This window comes from Microtus pennsylvanicus, chromosome 14, assembly GCF_037038515.1.
Source record: "Microtus pennsylvanicus isolate mMicPen1 chromosome 14, mMicPen1.hap1, whole genome shotgun sequence".
Taxonomy (NCBI): domain Eukaryota; kingdom Metazoa; phylum Chordata; class Mammalia; order Rodentia; family Cricetidae; genus Microtus; species Microtus pennsylvanicus.
The window spans coordinates 33,299,979-33,316,624 of NC_134592.1; the positions used below are offsets into that span (position 1 = coordinate 33,299,979).

Consider the following 16,646-nt stretch of genomic DNA (forward strand, 5'->3'; position numbering starts at 1 on the left):
ACCACCGGGAGTGGGATGTTGAAGTTCCACAGATAATGAGATGTGATTAAATCCAGAAATAAAATTAACACCGGTGAAGTTTGTTCTTAGGATGGAATATTGTGCACATTAGTCAAAGCTGGTTTTGAAACGAGGATTTTGATTAGCTTCCACCAAGCCAAGCTTCTTGGTTTAGAAAAGGGAACACTGGGCATCCTGCACTGTTTGAGTTTCTCTCTCTCTCTCTCTCTCTCCCCCTCTCTGGCAGAGAATTAAGAGACTTCACTATTCTGTGGCTTCACAGCTTCTAATTTATGGCCTTATCCAGGACGTGGCTCTTCTGTGCTCTTTGATACATAGGCTATGATTGAACTAAATCACATGCATAGAACTTCCTGCTACATACACCCTGAGAGGACCTGAAAGTCAGATGTTTTTCTTCGTTTGGGTGATCTTTCTGACCACTCTCCTCTGGGATTCCCCCTATCATCTGGTCCATGGTGGCTCTCTCCTTTAAGGTTCTCTTCACAAAGCTCCCCCAGACAGGGAGAACTCTCTTTGTAGACCAGGCTGACCTCAAACTCAGAGATCCTCCTGCCTCTGCCTCCCGAGTGCTGGGATTAAAGTGCCACCAGACCCAGCCATTTGCTCCCCGAGGTTTTTAAGGGGGAAGCCTCTCCCTCCCTTTACATCATGTTGTCTCTGACGTAACACTCTGCCGCCTCAGCCTCATCATGGCGCGGTCCTTCCTCTCTCCTAATTTCTGAGTGGTGATCATGTGCAGGAGCCTTCCCGAAGACAAGCGCCACTCTGTCATTTCCAGCAAGAACCCACCAAGCCTCGGTGACCTCTAGAGATCCATCCTGAATTTGGACAGGAACGTCTTTCTCTGAAATGAAATGAATGTACCAAACAGCCGTATAACAGAGAACAAGGTTACGCTTTCAACTTCCCTCCAGAGGTCACCCCACCCCCTGATATTTAGGGACATTTTCATATGTCATCTGTCTCTTCCCTATCACAGCCACCACCACAGCGACCATCAATGACATTGACAATGTCTGTTGAGGCTCCCACAAGCAGCTGTGCAAGGGAGCTGTACAAAGAGAGCATGGTTGGCACTGATTCTAGCATCAGAGCCCTGCTTTCTATCTGAGTCCACAGTTACTAGCCAGTATCACATTTAGTAGCTATTTTGCTGCAAAGGATTTGACCTCTCGAGGCCTCAGCTTCTATAAATAGGGACATTCATAGACCTCATCCTGCTCAGGGCTGCTGTGAGAACTCAATGGGATAATATACAGTAAGTGGCTTTATCCTTAATACATATTTTATAGGATTATTTCATGATGGGGGAGAACTCAGAAACCACAAGGCTATAGCAAGAGTTGGGAAAATTGAGACTTTTTGTTCAGAAGAATAAGTACATTTAGAAGAACCGCTATTTTCCAGCGTTCGGATGATTGTCACCCGGGAAGATAAAGCTGGCTTTATGAGCATAACGTGAAGTGATGGACTCATAAAAATTAAAGGGAAGTGATTTTTCTTTACATCAAAAGGACAGAAACAAATAATAAATTAGAGGCTGTAGAAATGGCCTCTATCCCCAGAGTCTGAATAAAAAAGCTTGGAGCAATGGAATGAGCTCATCATCCCAGCCCGAGGAGGGGAGGACGAGTGGATCTCTGAGGTGCTCACAGCCTACTTTGTGAGCTCTGGACCAGTACGAGACTTGTATCAAAAATGAATGAATGAATGAATGAATGAATGAATGAATGAATTGAGCGGTGGTTGGCACCTGAGAAATGACACCCGAGGTTAACCTCTGGCCTTCACGTTCATGCACACAGACATGGCTACACATCCACACACATTTGTACCTGAACATCTATGAATGTCCACACACACACACACACACACACACACACACACACACACACACACAGGAAAACAGCAGGTAGAATGCACAGCCTCAGGCACTGGTGGCTGAACCTGGGGCAGGACAGTGATGGAGTCAGACTAGGCAGAGCTGAAACTGGGGAGAACTTTTCCTGTCCAATTCTGTCCTGTGAGTCGAAGATGTAAGAGACCCAGGGTCCATTAAAGACGGGAGAGGAAATGATATAAACTGGCTTCAAGGCTGACCCTTGACCCCAAGCTCAGAGACCACCCAAAATCCATTGACCTTGGAGATAAATTCTAGCAGCTGTACTTTTAATCCCCCGAAGCTGAAATTTGCCTTTAGGGTCATAAAGATCAAGGCTGGGTTCCCTTTCAAACTGTAATCCACCAAATACTTGCAGCGAGCCACGGAGCCCCGCCTACACCCTCTCCTCCTGACCACACAGCCTAGCTCTGCTGTCTCACACACTTGATAGGCATAGCCTCATTAACTTGAAACGTCCCTACACTGGGTTTCTGTTTACACCACCAGCAGGGGCTGGGTAAGCATATTTACTGTCTAAGATTGCAAAGCAACGGCTAAGCTTCCTATTTAGAATACTCCTAAGTGCTTTCGAAAAATTGCCAGATCAGTTACAAATCCATTCAACGTCTACAGGAAGGTAAGCGGCTAATGGACCACCTCTCGGCAACTCCTGGGAGTCCAGTCTGCTATGTGAATTGCGATACAACTTCCTTCTTAACTGTGTTTCTTCACAGGGTTTCACTTGCAGGAACTCAGGCCAAGGAAGGTCGGTGTGTGCACCTGTGCTTCATGGGGGTGGCCTGGGACAGAAAACAACTTCCTTGGGTTTGTGAGTGCAATCCAGGGTACATGGACTTGCCCTTGGATGTGTGTGTGATGAGCCCAGAGTTCTCCTTAGAACACGTCCTTCCTGAGCCACTTATATTTACAAAGGTCTGGTTGTACTGGTAGATAGGCAGGTGGGATTCCCAAAGGTCTGGTTGTACTGGTAGATAGGCAGGTGGGATTCCCAAAGGTCTGGTTGTACTGGTAGATAGCCACGGTGGGATTCCCTTCTTTGGGTTTGAATTAGGAAATGCCAAGGAGAGCTGGGGCTGAAGGCGTGCACTAGAGACTCTGAGTATGCAAACAAGGTCTAAGCTGCATGAGATGACGGGCCCCTGAAAGCACACAGCCCTTTGCCAGGAAAAGGAAAGACAGAAGCATCAACAGGATGTGTGCTGAGATCCCCCAAAGCAGCAAGCATACTTCTCTACAGACCTGGAGTACGAAGCCCAGAGTTTTGGGAGGTCACCGGGTTGAACATGGGTCATGAGAAGTCCACACTGAATGGTAAGATGAGCTATGTATGTTTAGAGGCGGAGCTCTGAGGGCTGGCAAAGGTGCTAAAGAGGTGTTAACCATACAGCTTGCCAGTCAGTGTCTCGTGGTATCCGCTCTTATCCTAGATTTGCAGTTCTAGGATTTGAAGAAATTGTTGAACCAACTAGAAGAAACCGTGTCAGCTCTGAAATTAGCTGATCCACTCGAGAGGAAGGGTGATGTGGTGGATTACAAACAGCATTTTTCTGTGTATGTTTGAGTTTAGGAAGCACTCATTCTCTCCAGTGGGTTAACTTCTCTAATTATATTTTGCATGGTCTAATATTCACAGGCATTTGTATTCCCTGGGCACACACAACTGACATTGAGAGTTAAAGGACAAAGTCCTTTTCTAAAATAAGAAAGGGTGTGTGTGTGGCTGGTCTCAGGGAACAACAATGTCGTGATAGAAGAAGCACATGTGGACAATGGAAAGGCAACTGACCACATCATGCTCTGGAAATGGTCAAGCGCAGAGAAGGGAGGGTGGGAATTCTCTATGGACCAGGGAACAGGGAGCGAAGCAGCCGGTTACACTTCGAAAAGGACACGCTTTCTGGCCTCCTCTTTAATGGAGTTTGATGAGAAAAACCAGGAAGCAAGGGCCAGCGAATTCCTGGGTGGTCTCTAGAGCAAGAAAACCCCGAGAAATAACACCAACCCATTTTAAAAGAGATTTAAAACGAATTTTATTGTTTGAATTTTACAAGTAGTCTTTAGAGGCTTCAAACAAGAACTCTGTTGCAAAAACTCTAATAAATAGCTTGCCCCAAGTCCCCAAAGAAAAGGGAAAACCAAATGAAAAGGAAACTCGGAAAGATAGGCAAGACTTCAGAATGCTTGAGTGTTAGCAGTTATTTCTCATTTACAGAGAGACATCAGGCAATGTACAATCTCCTCCACACACGTTAGAAAGAGTGGACTGCAGTCTTTACAAAGCACTCCCAAATCCTCCTCGTCCCTCGGCGGTAGAAATGTTAACAGGAAAAAACACCCCACAGAGGAATCACAGTTATTTGTGAATCTACAGCATAAATGTCTGGCGTGTGTGGGGAGGCAGGAGGCATCCACCTTGTCTTTCCGGGATGGAATCCAGGGCAAGTTGGGTCCACTTAACAGCAAGGCCAGCCCCACATCTCTGAGCTCTTTAACAGTGAGGGCGAGGAGCCCAGAGTCGCCTGCATCACTAGATGGAGGAACAGCACAGGAGTAACTTCTACAGCAGAGTCCTTTTGAGTAAACGCCACGCTGCAGCATGCAGGTTCCAAGAGCCCATTTCGTTACAGGCATTGCCCCGAACAAGCAAGGATTAAACTCACAGTTTAACATTCACTGTTAGCTTTCCTAATTAAAAACACCGGTGAAGTCTTGCTTTGATGAAAAGGGTTTGTCAATTAATTTAGTCATACTGAACAAGCTTAAAAAAAGTTCTGCTACATCTTTAAAAATCTCAAACAGAAACTATACATATACATAGACTTTTGACCAAAATGTTTGTAAAATGCATACAGGTAAGGTTTTCATTGGGGAAAATTCAGAAGCCAATTAACAATAGGGGTCCGGGAGGTGGAACAGGTTGATTCTAATTAGTGGGGTTCACTTAAGCCAAACAAGGAGTTCTAGCTCTGAGGAGCATACTGGGGACCATTTTTTTCCAGGAAAAGAAGGGACAAGATGCAGATCAGAAGGTGAGCAGTTCTGGCCCTGCAGGTCTCGAGCAGACAGGAGCAGAAGGTAAAAGCCTCTCACAGACCACGCAGGGGGGTGACCTTTCCTTAAAGTGCCCCTCTTCAGGCATTTAAAGAAAGATGGCAGGGAAACATGGCTCCCCACCCCCAAACAAACAGTTAAAAAGAAAAACCTTTATTTCCCTAGAACAAAGACGTCTGTTGGGATAACAGGGAGATCTTGGGTTACCTGAAATAGATCAGAAAGCTGACGGAAGCAGAGGCTGAGGGGCCGGGACACTCTGGTCCTGGGCCCAGTTTCTTTGTAAATACATAACAGATAAAGATATTGTGCAAAAAATAAAGACATTCACATTTTAGCAGTTAAACTTTTATTTTACTTTTTAAAATTTTTTAGTTTTTTTGTTTTTCTTTTCTATAAAAGGCAGATAATGATTGTTGGTCTGCAATTGTGTTGTGCACTGTCCCACAGGAGCACAGCGGGGAGCTAGGGATGCTGAGCATACTTTCCAAAGCGGGATTGAAGAGAGCAGCCTGCCCCCTCCTCTCCCCTCAGCTGCCCCTAGCTCATGTCTATGGTATTGAAGACCCACTCTGTGAACTTCTTCAGCTTGTCTGAGGCATTCTGAGACTCCTCCTGCAGCCGCAGGTTGTCCTCACGCAGGTGCTGGACCTCTGCCTGGAGATGGGCCTTATCTTCTTTCTCCTGAAGGAAAAGCCAAGTAGATGTAACCTAGGGGTGCCCACCCATCTCGCCCAGCTCTCAGGAGAAGCAGCTTCGACTCTCTTTAGGCGGTCCTTTCCCATTCCCCAGTCTACTAAATGCCCACGCACGTCTGGTTCAAGCCCAAGGGCGCCCAGAAAGCTCAGAACTACAGGATTAGCTGGGGTGCAATTATATTAAAGTGTATTTTAGAGCCAGCTTTAAAGTTTTAGGCCATTGCTTTAGGCTGATACCTAGATAAAGTCAAAACCAAAGAAACACAAGTTTAGTTCTCCTGGTCTGACAAGCCAAACAAGGACATGAGGACCTGTGCACCTGAGGGTTGGAGGTCAGGACAAGGCCCAGAGAGGCCTGGCTGAAGTCTAAGGCTTTTCCCCAAAGGGACCAGGTTTTCTGTACATAGGACAATGAAGGCCTCTCACACCATGTGTGTCAATGGCACCAAGGTCTCGGATGCCCCAAACACATGTACAGAGAAACTGCAGGGAAACACCCACACGTGTGCCCCGACCCCCCTAACTCTCCCAGTTAGCGGCATTTTGTTCCCACAGCCTGGACAAACTGTTCTGAGAACATTTACCTTCTTCAGATCTTCCCGAAGCATCTTCAGCATCCCTTCCAATTGGTCCACTTTAGAAGCCAGAGTGGGAGAGGACTCCTTACTGCTGGGAGGGAGAGACAAAAGGCCACGCTGGCAGGCGCCTACACAGATGCTGGTTTTTCCCCCTTTTTTGTAAAATGTTTTTCAATGCCAAATTACTTAGCATGGCAACTCAATGTGAATTTTTTTAACTTTAAAAAGAGAAAATGGTGATCTTAACAGGTGATACAGGTTTGAACAGCCGGTCAACAGCTTCCTTTGTTAAAACCATTACATTTGACGGAAGAGTTGGTGATGACAATGAAAATGGTCTCTTTGGTAGCACAGGAGCTAGCCTGCAGATCCAACAGTCATACAGTTCCTTCTTCAGATCTCTTCTAGAGGTTTCAAAGGAGATCCACTGTGTGTGTGTGTGTGTGAGACACATGTATGTAGCTAATGCATTGGGGTCACTAACAGAGCAGATCTCGAGTTTCCTGAAGGCTCTGTCTCTAAGCAGGCCACTGCAGCTACATACAATGCTCACATCTTAGCTAGTCTAAATATCTTTAAATACTGAAAACATGAGGCAGCATGTTTCAAAAGCCCATCAGTGCAAGATCACTGCCTCAGATTCTGCCCCATTAGGGCTGGTAAAGCAGTTTTGTTAAGTTAAAGTGCTAATTGCACCTTGCTAGTGGAGCACCAAGTGTGTATGAATGCACTTGAGGGTCACACGCTGGGTGCTGCCACCCCCAAAACCTAAGACTGAGGATCAGTCAGCACTTCTTTCCCCCTCTTTATGTGAATGGGAGCTGCCAACAGTTTCCTGGAGGAAGTTCTAGTCATGTCATAAGACCTTAAGAATCACACAACAGGCTGGGTGGTGGTGGCACACACCTTTAATCCCAGCACTCGAGAGCAGAGGCAGGTGGATCTCTGAGAGTTTGAGACTAGCCTGATCTACAAGAGCTAGTTCCAGGAGGTTCCAAAGCTACAGAGAAACCTTGTCTCAAAAAACAAAACAAAAAAGGCAGAGGACTCTTTATAGAACCAGAGATGTAACTCTTGGTCTTCTAAGACATGGTATAACAGTATTCTTTAAATGTAGTTAAAAAGTCAAAGTTCAAGTTGGAATTCCTGACCAATAATGAGTTGCGTGACCATTCTCTTAATTTTATATTTGCATCATGTTTCAAAAGTAAAGGTCACAGTTCACTGAACGCAAGGTGAGGGATAATGATCTCCAGACTCCTCAGACAAAACCAAAAGTTGACACTGACTGGATTGTAGGTCAGCGGCAACTCACAATGTGGTTCCGCAAGCCGGTCAGGGCTGGGCTGAAGGACAAACATGTACAACAGAGGAAGCTGTGTGGGGAAACCCTTGCCCCTCACAAAGCCTGGCAGGGTGCTGCCCTCAGGGGGCCCCCTGGAGCCCAACTCCACTCCACAGGCTCCTCAGGAGGAACTCTGAGCGCGTGCACTGACAGGGTAGTAAGGCGGATGCACCCCATCTGCATCTGCTCTACTGCGCCATCTTCCCCTCCTCCTGTCATCAGTTCTAATGATCTCGTCCCAGAAAGGCAGGCTCACGCTTCTCTGTGCAGTCCTTCCGCTGGGTTTTCTTTTTTCTCCCCAAAGTTCTGAGTAGTCTGCTCCTCTGCTTACCCTATCTGTCCCAGTACGAGGACCTGTGACATCTTCTATTTTAATTAACAAGAAACTAAGCACACACCCCTGCAGACTTCTTCAGACTTAGTGCAGTTCAGCCTCTCTTCCCCTATATTACCTGCTTCTTGCCACATCTTATAGACATTTGAATATATGTGTAGGTGTGAAGTACAGTGGTTTGATGGAGACAAGGTCTCCAAATGCAGCCCAGCTGGTCTCCTGAGCCTGTGCCCCAGCCTCCAGAATGTGGAATTACAGGCATGCACTACCACACCCGGCTTAGATACTTTGGTTCCCAGCCATTCCCAGGAGGATGCAGGGCAGGGATGTCCAGCTGATGAGACTGTTCTACATGGAGGTGTCACTGTATGCTCCAGAGTGGGCTGCTGGGCACACACCTCTGCCACTGGAAACTAAGGGAAACAGGAAATTACTCCCACACAGTCCATAACCGGAATCCAGGGGCTCTTCTGGCTTCAGTGACTACCGACCTGCCCCATCTCACAAATGTTCTTAGCCAGCCTGCCGTCCTGTTTTAAACACAGGACAGCAGAGGCAGAATGCTGGAAGCTGAGCAGATGGAAGTACAGGCGGCCAAAATAGCAACCGAGAAAACACAAAAACCAGACTCAAAGACTAGCTCTCAAGAGCTCAGGGGCATTTGTGACCAATGTTTTCTCTTACTTTACCTAATATGCTCCAGGGGCACAGGTGAATTGTGACATTAAATAACAATAACATTCATAACTTTCTCCTTAAGCATCAAAGCCAGTTTAATTGTGTGTACAGTAGTCAGTTATAAAGAGTTCTAACTACAAAGCCAAGTATCTGGCATTGCAGCTGAGCTTCACTCAGCTCCTCCACGGGCCTTCCATCTCCTCTTCGTCACATCTGCCACTACTGGGGGCGACACATGGTGCACAGGGTGCCCTCAGCACTGGGTGACCAACCTGCTGTACGACTTCATCTGGACCAGGGCCGGCTCCTCCAGCTGGTCGCTGTTGGAGGCTGCACTCAAGGGGCGATGGTTCTCATCACTAGCAGCAAAAAACGAGGCTCTCTGGACTGGAAGAGAAGTGAGAGAGCATCAAGAACAGGGGCGCATTCCTGGGGCCCTATCTGCAAAGTCCGCCAGTCTACATACGGTCAACATGTCGATGGTACCAACACACAGGTACCCTCCCAGGAGGAGACTGTGCTCTTCCACTGAAGAGACAGTGATAATCTAAGTGCCCTTGAAAAGACAGCTTCTGCAAATCCATTTCTAGCCCCCTTTCCTTGTTTACCAAAGCAGTGTTCTGGTGACAGTTTCTCCAGAAAGAGGGCTTGCACCAAATTCTATGCCAAGGCTTTTATAAAGGTGTACATGCCCTGAAAGCCTAAAATGATAGTTCTTGAAGGATGCTTTCCACAGGATGTGTGGCCAGCTCTGGTGCTCACACCAACTGCTCAGACATATCCCAACTTAGAGTTTGTAAGATTAGTTTGCAAACGACAAACCCAGTGGGAATCGGGGTGTTCCCATGAGCTAAAGAAGCAGGAGGGCGGTGATGGATGTCTGCTGGTTGCTCTATTTCTGAATTCTGCAGCCTAATAACCCCACTGTTTAAATGGACACTTGACAGAATAGTCACTTTCAATCCTCATAAGTAAGAGCAATAAACAAAAATTACTCTGTTACTGCAACTTTATAAAGAACATTTTAGCAATAAAAAGTTTTGGAAGGATAATCTTAGAGCAAAGTTAGTCTTTATCGAAGAAAGGACACAAGACAGTCCATGTCGTCACACACTGCCTTGTGTTTAGGCTCTTGTTTCCACAGACCAGAGCATCCTAGGGGCCACAGGTTTACGAGTTACAGGAGTCACATGAATTTCTGTACAGAGGGAACTTCAGCTTCCATCTGAGTGTAAGATGCTCCCAGTCCAGAGTCTGGCCCACCAGATCTCAGCACTAGAGCCTGGGCTCCAGCAGTACAGATGAAACACACTTGTCACTGTGCCCACAATGGCACACTGCTCAGACCTGATCACAATCCCGGTACCCTGTGGCTTGGCCTTCAGGACTCTGGTGACCTGTGTGGATTGTCAGCAACCTCACTCACCCTCATAGGCTTTGGCGGCATCTACTAGGTTGGACCAATCCAAGTCCGCGGCAGTGTCAGGCAGGGGCATTAGGCCGGGGTCAGGGATAGGCTGCCTTCGGGTCTCCTGGATGTCAGTGAGGGAGCTGTCCGAGGCGGAGAACTCTCCTACAGAAGGAACAACAGGACAACACTGGTGCCCATAGCAGAAGCACTCAAGAACCTACCCACTCCCTGTTAACACAGGAGATGTGTAAGCCATTTGCTGATGGAATCAATGTCTAGTCTAGAAGGCCATTAGTGAAGCAGATCTGGCTTCCTCCAGTCCTTTCCATCTTAATAATACCTCCCACCATCTCTCCTCCAAGAATGCGAGTCATGAGAAACTTAGTTCTGCACCTTCAAGGTCACACACAGGTCTGCTGGGGAGGAACTGTCTGTGCTCAGTGGGCACGGGGCTAGCTCTAGTGTTCAGCTTCCCTTCACAGTGTCAAAAGGTTCATCTGGGGAGAAGAGGCCTGCTCCATTGGAGACCTGGACTGTGGATACAACCCAGGGACGCTAACACCTACTAGAGAAGCAACAGGGTGCCTTTTTATGTGGACCACAAGCTGAGATCTGAGCACAGCTTCTGCGGGTTCTTCACTCAGGAGTGGCATCCCAGGAGCGTTCTACTGGCTCCCCGGCTGGATGTAGTTAGCTAGATTGAGAAGTTAACCAAGCCACACTGCGAGTGCTAAGTCTCTCATAGGAGCAGCTGAGGAAGGGACTTTCAGTGGGCCCAGGGACCAGGGGATCACCTGAACAATCAGCAATATTACAGCAATCTGACAGCCAAAAGGTTATTCACTGCCAACATTAAACCCTGTGACAGCTGACAATGATAAAAACCCTTGCTTGGATTACCAGGGTCTACCCTGGGCACATGAGGGCATGCTGCTGCTCAGGGTTGGGAAGGCAGTAAGTGAAAAAAAAAAGTAGGAAACCTAGAGGCAGCAGCCAGGGTGAAAGCAGCAGAGCATGTATTCCAAGAGGACACCCCCAAATGTGCTGCAGCACCAAAGCCCTGAAACAGAGCCGAGCAAAGCTCACTACAAAGCAGTGTGGCTCCAGAAATCCCCGTCTACAGGGATGAGAGGTGTGCCTGTGGCGCCAGCCCCACAAGCCAAGGTTTAGTCAGTGCACGTTTTCCGTACAAACTGCTGAGGTGCAGCTGCTGGCTGTCGGTGTACGGAAACGAGCGGAATTCTGAGGAAATGACGTCAGCAAACCCCCGGAGGACAGTCAACGCTCGGCTGTATTTAAGCCTGATCCCTTCAAGGGTATGTAGGCGGAGAAGATAACTTTGTTGGCTATTTATCATCTTTCTGCACTTTCATCCCTGATGCTCCAGTTTCCATACAGGGATAAAGGGGGCACAACTACCACCTCCACCGCCCCATACATTTCAGTGGTAGACACCAAACAAGGCAGCTGAGCGTGAGACAGGAAGTCAGATGGGAAGGCACACAGCGAGGACATGTGTCCCTCCCCTCCTGTCTGCCCCCAGTGGAAGCTGTTCCTCTGGACTACTCCCTTAGAATATAAGCCTCCAGAGGCCAGACCCATTCTGGCGCATGATCGTGCGTGCACGTGCACATGGATGGGGGTGGTGGGGCAGGGTGGCAGGCTACTTTTCATTGCTTGTGAAGGTTGGAGAGAAGAAAAGCTCTCAAGATAGGGAGGATCATAGGAGTGAAGGTGTAACCCGCCTAGCGGGTCAGTTATTCCAGGGTCCCGAAGAGGCGCTATCTGAAAAAGACAAGGGCGGGAGACAGGAAGGAGACCAAGCAGAGCCAGACAAGATTCTGTTCTCAATATGTCAAGGTCTCTCTTTATTAGCTAAATGGTTGTGGCTTATATAGCCCTTGAATGAGGAATTTGCTCCCTGGAAAATGGCTCCTGACATGAAGGGATTCATGAATAGTGGCCCCTATATGGGGAAAAAGGGGCAAGGTGAGATTATATAAAGCTTTCATAGAGGGGCTTATTCTAGAACAATGGTTCTCAACCTGTGGGTTGTGACCCCCTTGGCAAACCTCTATCTCCAAAAATATTTACATTATGATTGATTCACAGCAGTATTACAGGTATGAAGTAGTAACAAGAATAACCTTATGGTTGGGGTCACCATATAACATGAGGAATTGTATAAAAGAACCGCTGCTCTAGAGAGCTTGTGCCAGGAAGCAGTACTTCATGTGTTGACTTCGGTTTACTGGGAGTGACTCTCTGGGCCAAAGAAAATCTAGACTTCAGCTGTAGGTGGGTGGAGGAAGGAGCAAAGAAAGATGGCATGGTCCCTGGGTAGCGAGAGGGAGCTTGGGATGTGCCTGAGTAGGATGGAGGCGTGGGAGAATGTTCATGAGCATCAGTGAGGGCTCAAGAAGTGTGGAGCAAGCAGGAGGCTTGGAAGATACGGCTCCGGAGGAGGGCAAGAAACACGGGTCTGATACACACGACCGCTGCAGCTGAGTTCCCAGAAGGGAAATCTGGTCAGGATGAGGTCCTGTGCTGTGTGTCTGCTGGACTCGGCCATGGCTATCAGATGAGCCCTGGAGTGGCTTTGGGCAGATTAAGGCTGAAGTCCCAGACTATGGCTGTCAAACTGGGATCTAGCTAGGCCACAAAGCGAGCACAGCATACATGACTGTGGGCTAGGACACAGAGGTGCCATGATCCCTGGTTCTCTTCCTGGAAGATGCCCTGCTGACTGGCTGGCTCAGTAAATGAGTCGGTGTGGCGGATAGGACAATACTCTCATTGGTCAGGAGACAGAACAACTACAGACCTGGGCGCTTACGGCAGCTGAGGGAAGCAGGACACATATCTCTATGATTATTAATCTCACCTTAGCCTTGTCTGCCCAATGCTATTTCAGCAGCTAGGACGTCTGCCAAGAACACCGATTACCAGACTGTTCTTTCAGAGTCAAGTCAATTCAGCAGGTCTTGGGTAAGGTCTAACAACCTGTGCTGACCAATGCTGAGGTGACCTGTGGTCTGTGATTATAGGAGACAGGGGGCAACTGAAGGACGAGGCAGAGGTAGGAATCCCTCTACAACTACACCCCTAGGAAACAAATGGCTGCCTGTCATGCTGGGCCATGGGCCACCCACCGGACTGCCCAGCTGCAGCTGCAGGCACACTTACCATGCAGCGACTTCATTCCCAGTGTGTAAGATGGCCTCCTCAGCGGAAGCGACTTGGGGAGAGAAGGGTAGGTGCTGCTGAAGAGGACATCGTTGGGCAGGGCCTGGTCTAGAAGGGAAGCCCTGGAGGCGAAGAAGTGCTCCCTCTGGCCGCTGTAAATGCTCTCATCAGACAGTGTCCTGTGCAAGGCCCGCCGGGAGGTAGGGGTGGGGGGGAACGGAGACTGTGGGGAGGACAGTGCATGGAACTGGAAAACAGAAGACAGACTGGGGTCAGGGCACCAGGGTAGAGAAGAAGACCAAGGTGGAGTGGGTGAAGCAGTGAGGTGCTGCCTCAGGATGAGCCCCATCCAGTCTTTTTTTTTTTAAAGATTTATTTATTTATTATGTATACAACATTCCTTCCATGTATGCCTGCAGGCCAGAAGAGGGTACCAGACCTCATTACAGATGGTTGTGAGCCACCATGTGATTGCCGGAAATTGAACTCAGGACCTTTGGAAGAGCAGGCAGTGCTCTTAATCGCTGAGCCATCTCTCCAGCCCGAGCCCCATCTAGTCTTGAAGCTCCATCAAATCCTACATTTTAGGATCCATGCTCAGAATGAAGTTCAGACCCATGATCTATCAATATTATGTGGTATTGAATAACAAGATAAATGATTTTTTTGTTTGTTTTAGAGGTGTGTGTGGGTCCTTACTATGTAACCCTGGCAGGCCTGGAACTCAGGAGATCCACCTGATCATTAAAGGTTCGCACCAGCACCCCTAGTCTTAAATATGAACTTATCTGAATCCTATGTCTTTGACCAGATCCTGTAATGTCCCTGGGCTTACACTCCATCGCCATCATCATGAGCCAAGCATCTGCCTGGATTGTCAAAACTGCTTGGTGAAATGCTGGCTGATCACAACAGCACCTGCCAGGAGGCTAGAAGATGAGGGTGCGACTCCCAGGACAGGGATGGATAGCCAAGGAATAGCCAGGAACAGGGACAGGGAGCCTTAGATGCTTACCAGATGACAGACAGTATAATTGGTGGTCAGCCAGGAGATGATTGTCAATACTCATGCACTCAAGGCTGGAGAGATGGCTCAGCAGTTAAAAGCACTAGGTGCTCTTACAGAGGACCAAGGGCTCAAGTCCCGGCACCCAACATGGTAGCTGATAACCATCTACAACTCCAGTTCCAAGGGATGCAACCCCCTATATAGGCCCTATATAGGCCTAGGCATATATGTGGTATACAGAAAAACATGCAGTCAAAACACTAATAAACATAAATATAAACAACAACATGAACACACACTAGGTGGCTCTTGCCATGAGTAACGAAAGTACAAGCTCTAATTCGGTCTCTCAAGGTAGCTAGATCTCATTAGTTTGGGAAAATAAGAATTTTATTTATTGTGTAATATGTGTGGGGGCACATGTGCCCCTGGCAAATGTGTGGAGGACACAGGGCAACTCTGTGGTGTCAGTCTTCTTCTTCCAGCTTTATATGGGCATTGAACTGGGGGCCTCAGGCTTTTGGGGCAGGTGCTTTCACCAGTTGGGCCTTCTTGCCGACCAATCAATCTCAATCAACCCAACACCTCATCCCTCCAGGGATGCACAAATTATCACTTAGACACACTATAAATAAGAATAAAGTATGACCAATGTGGTAACACGCTTCTCACTTAAAAAATCCAGGATGAGGGGTCAGGAGGTGGCTCAGTGGGTAAAAGCACTTCTCACGGAGGGCCGGACAACCCAAGTTTGGACTCTGGGATCCATGTACAAGCTGGACAGGGTGACATGTGTCTGCAATCCAAGATTGGCAACATAGGTTCATAGATTTGAATGCTTGGTCACTAGAGAGTGGCACTATTTGAAAGGATTAGGAGGTGTGGCCTTGTTGGAGGAAGTGTGTCACTGAAGGGTGGGCTTTGAAGTTTCAGAAACCCATTCCAAGCCCAGAATCTCTTCTCAGCCAGTGGGATCAGGATGTAGCCATCATTTACTTCCCCAGCACCATGTCTGCCTGTGTGCCTCCATGCTCCCACCATGATAATGGACTAAACAAACTGGAACCAAGCCCCAGTTAAATTTTTTTTTTTTTAAGTAAGAGTTGCTGTGGTCATGGGTAGCTCTTCACAGCAATAGAATGCTGACTTAAGACACATTTCCTTGGTGAGAAGGGAGACAAAGGCAGGAGAATCCTCTAGAAGTTTGCAGGCAAGCGAGCTGGAGCATGTCACCCAGCAATAAACAAGATAAAGTCTGCCTCAAACAAGGCAGATGCATGCACCGTGGCAGACATACGCTCTCCTATAAACACATACATACAAACTCAATACAAACTATACACACACACACCCATTATACACATACACATAATAAATCAGTAACTATTCTTTAAAATGGTGATGAGTTAAACCCAAGGTATGTACGAATTGGCCTAAGATTAAGCGACTGTGAGCAGTCTCTGAGAGAAGGGACAGCTCTTTAACCATTCTATGGAGAGCAGTGGGCATTAAACAGATTTCTAACTAGCTTTGTTTTGGTACAATGAAATCACCTCTTTTCTGTTTTCAAGGTTCTAGAACTTTCACACGAGGCTCCTGTCAGCCACACGCAGCTCTCAGATCCCAGTATTCAATATGGCCCACTCTATCTTTCTTAGCACTTCAGGCTTTAGCGGAGATTTAATTTCCAATGAACATCTCTAGCCTGAGGATTTCAGGAGACAAACTCTAAGCCAACTCCTGTTTTGCCTCTTTGGGAACCATCACAGTCCTCTGGACGGCCACTGTATGGGCTGCTATGAGATCCTGACCCACAGAGAAGCAGGGCAGGGGTGAAGGACACAACCTACATGGGAACTTCTTGTCCTGAGATACAGCAGCACCCTGACTTGTTAAGAACTGTCAGCACACTTCACCCCATCCTTCTTCAACTTCCAGACTTAAAGATATGCAAACCCACCAAGTGCCTGCTGTGGGTGTGGGACCTGGGATAACCCAGAGCTATGGACCAGTGTGGTCAGTCCTGGGGAAAGACGCTCCCAGCTGGGTGTCAGACCCAGCTTTCAGAGAGCACACAGACAGATGCCAAAGGGTCTCAACTCATGCTCCAGGGAGCCCAAAGAGTTTCTTAGGGCACTCACTGCTAGGGAGAGGGTTAGGTGGGGACCATAGCCCACATCAGCCTTACCTTCTATCACAGAAGTTCAGTACAAATGGAGCTTTTGTGGATGATTTTACTTTAAAAACTGGTAGGGAGGTGAATTTAAAACTATCGAGGCCTTTGGAGACCAATGATTCCCCCAATGTGATCATAGCCTACATCTGCACTCCTGCCAGCAGTGACTCAGATCTCTTCACCCCTCGCTGTCCCTGTCCTGATCACTCACAAGAAACTAGTCGCTTTTCCTACATACTAGCGCAATGTGGAG

The 16,646-nt window shown here is 47.8% G+C and overlaps 1 protein-coding gene across 14 annotated transcripts in view; it reads right to left on the reverse strand.

Moving 5' to 3' along the window:
* Positions 1-3,932: 3,932 nt before the first annotated feature.
* Positions 3,933-16,646, reverse strand: part of Sipa1l1 (signal induced proliferation associated 1 like 1) — a 284,116-nt gene continuing 271,402 nt past the window's right edge. For 8 of the 14 annotated variants that reach the window (XM_075948061.1, XM_075948056.1, XM_075948058.1 and 5 more), the window contains 5 exons: positions 13,209-13,455; positions 10,038-10,184; positions 8,884-8,998; positions 6,261-6,345; positions 3,933-5,662 (listed from right to left, as the gene is read on the reverse strand). In XM_075948061.1, coding sequence (XP_075804176.1) covers positions 5,519-5,662; positions 6,261-6,345; positions 8,884-8,998; positions 10,038-10,184; positions 13,209-13,455 — 738 coding nt within the window. In that variant the 3' untranslated portion in view covers positions 3,933-5,518. The remainder of the gene's footprint in view (positions 5,663-6,260; positions 6,346-8,883; positions 8,999-10,037; positions 10,185-13,208; positions 13,456-16,646) is intronic. The other 6 variants (XM_075948065.1, XM_075948069.1, XM_075948067.1 and 3 more) reach the window with 1 other exon arrangement.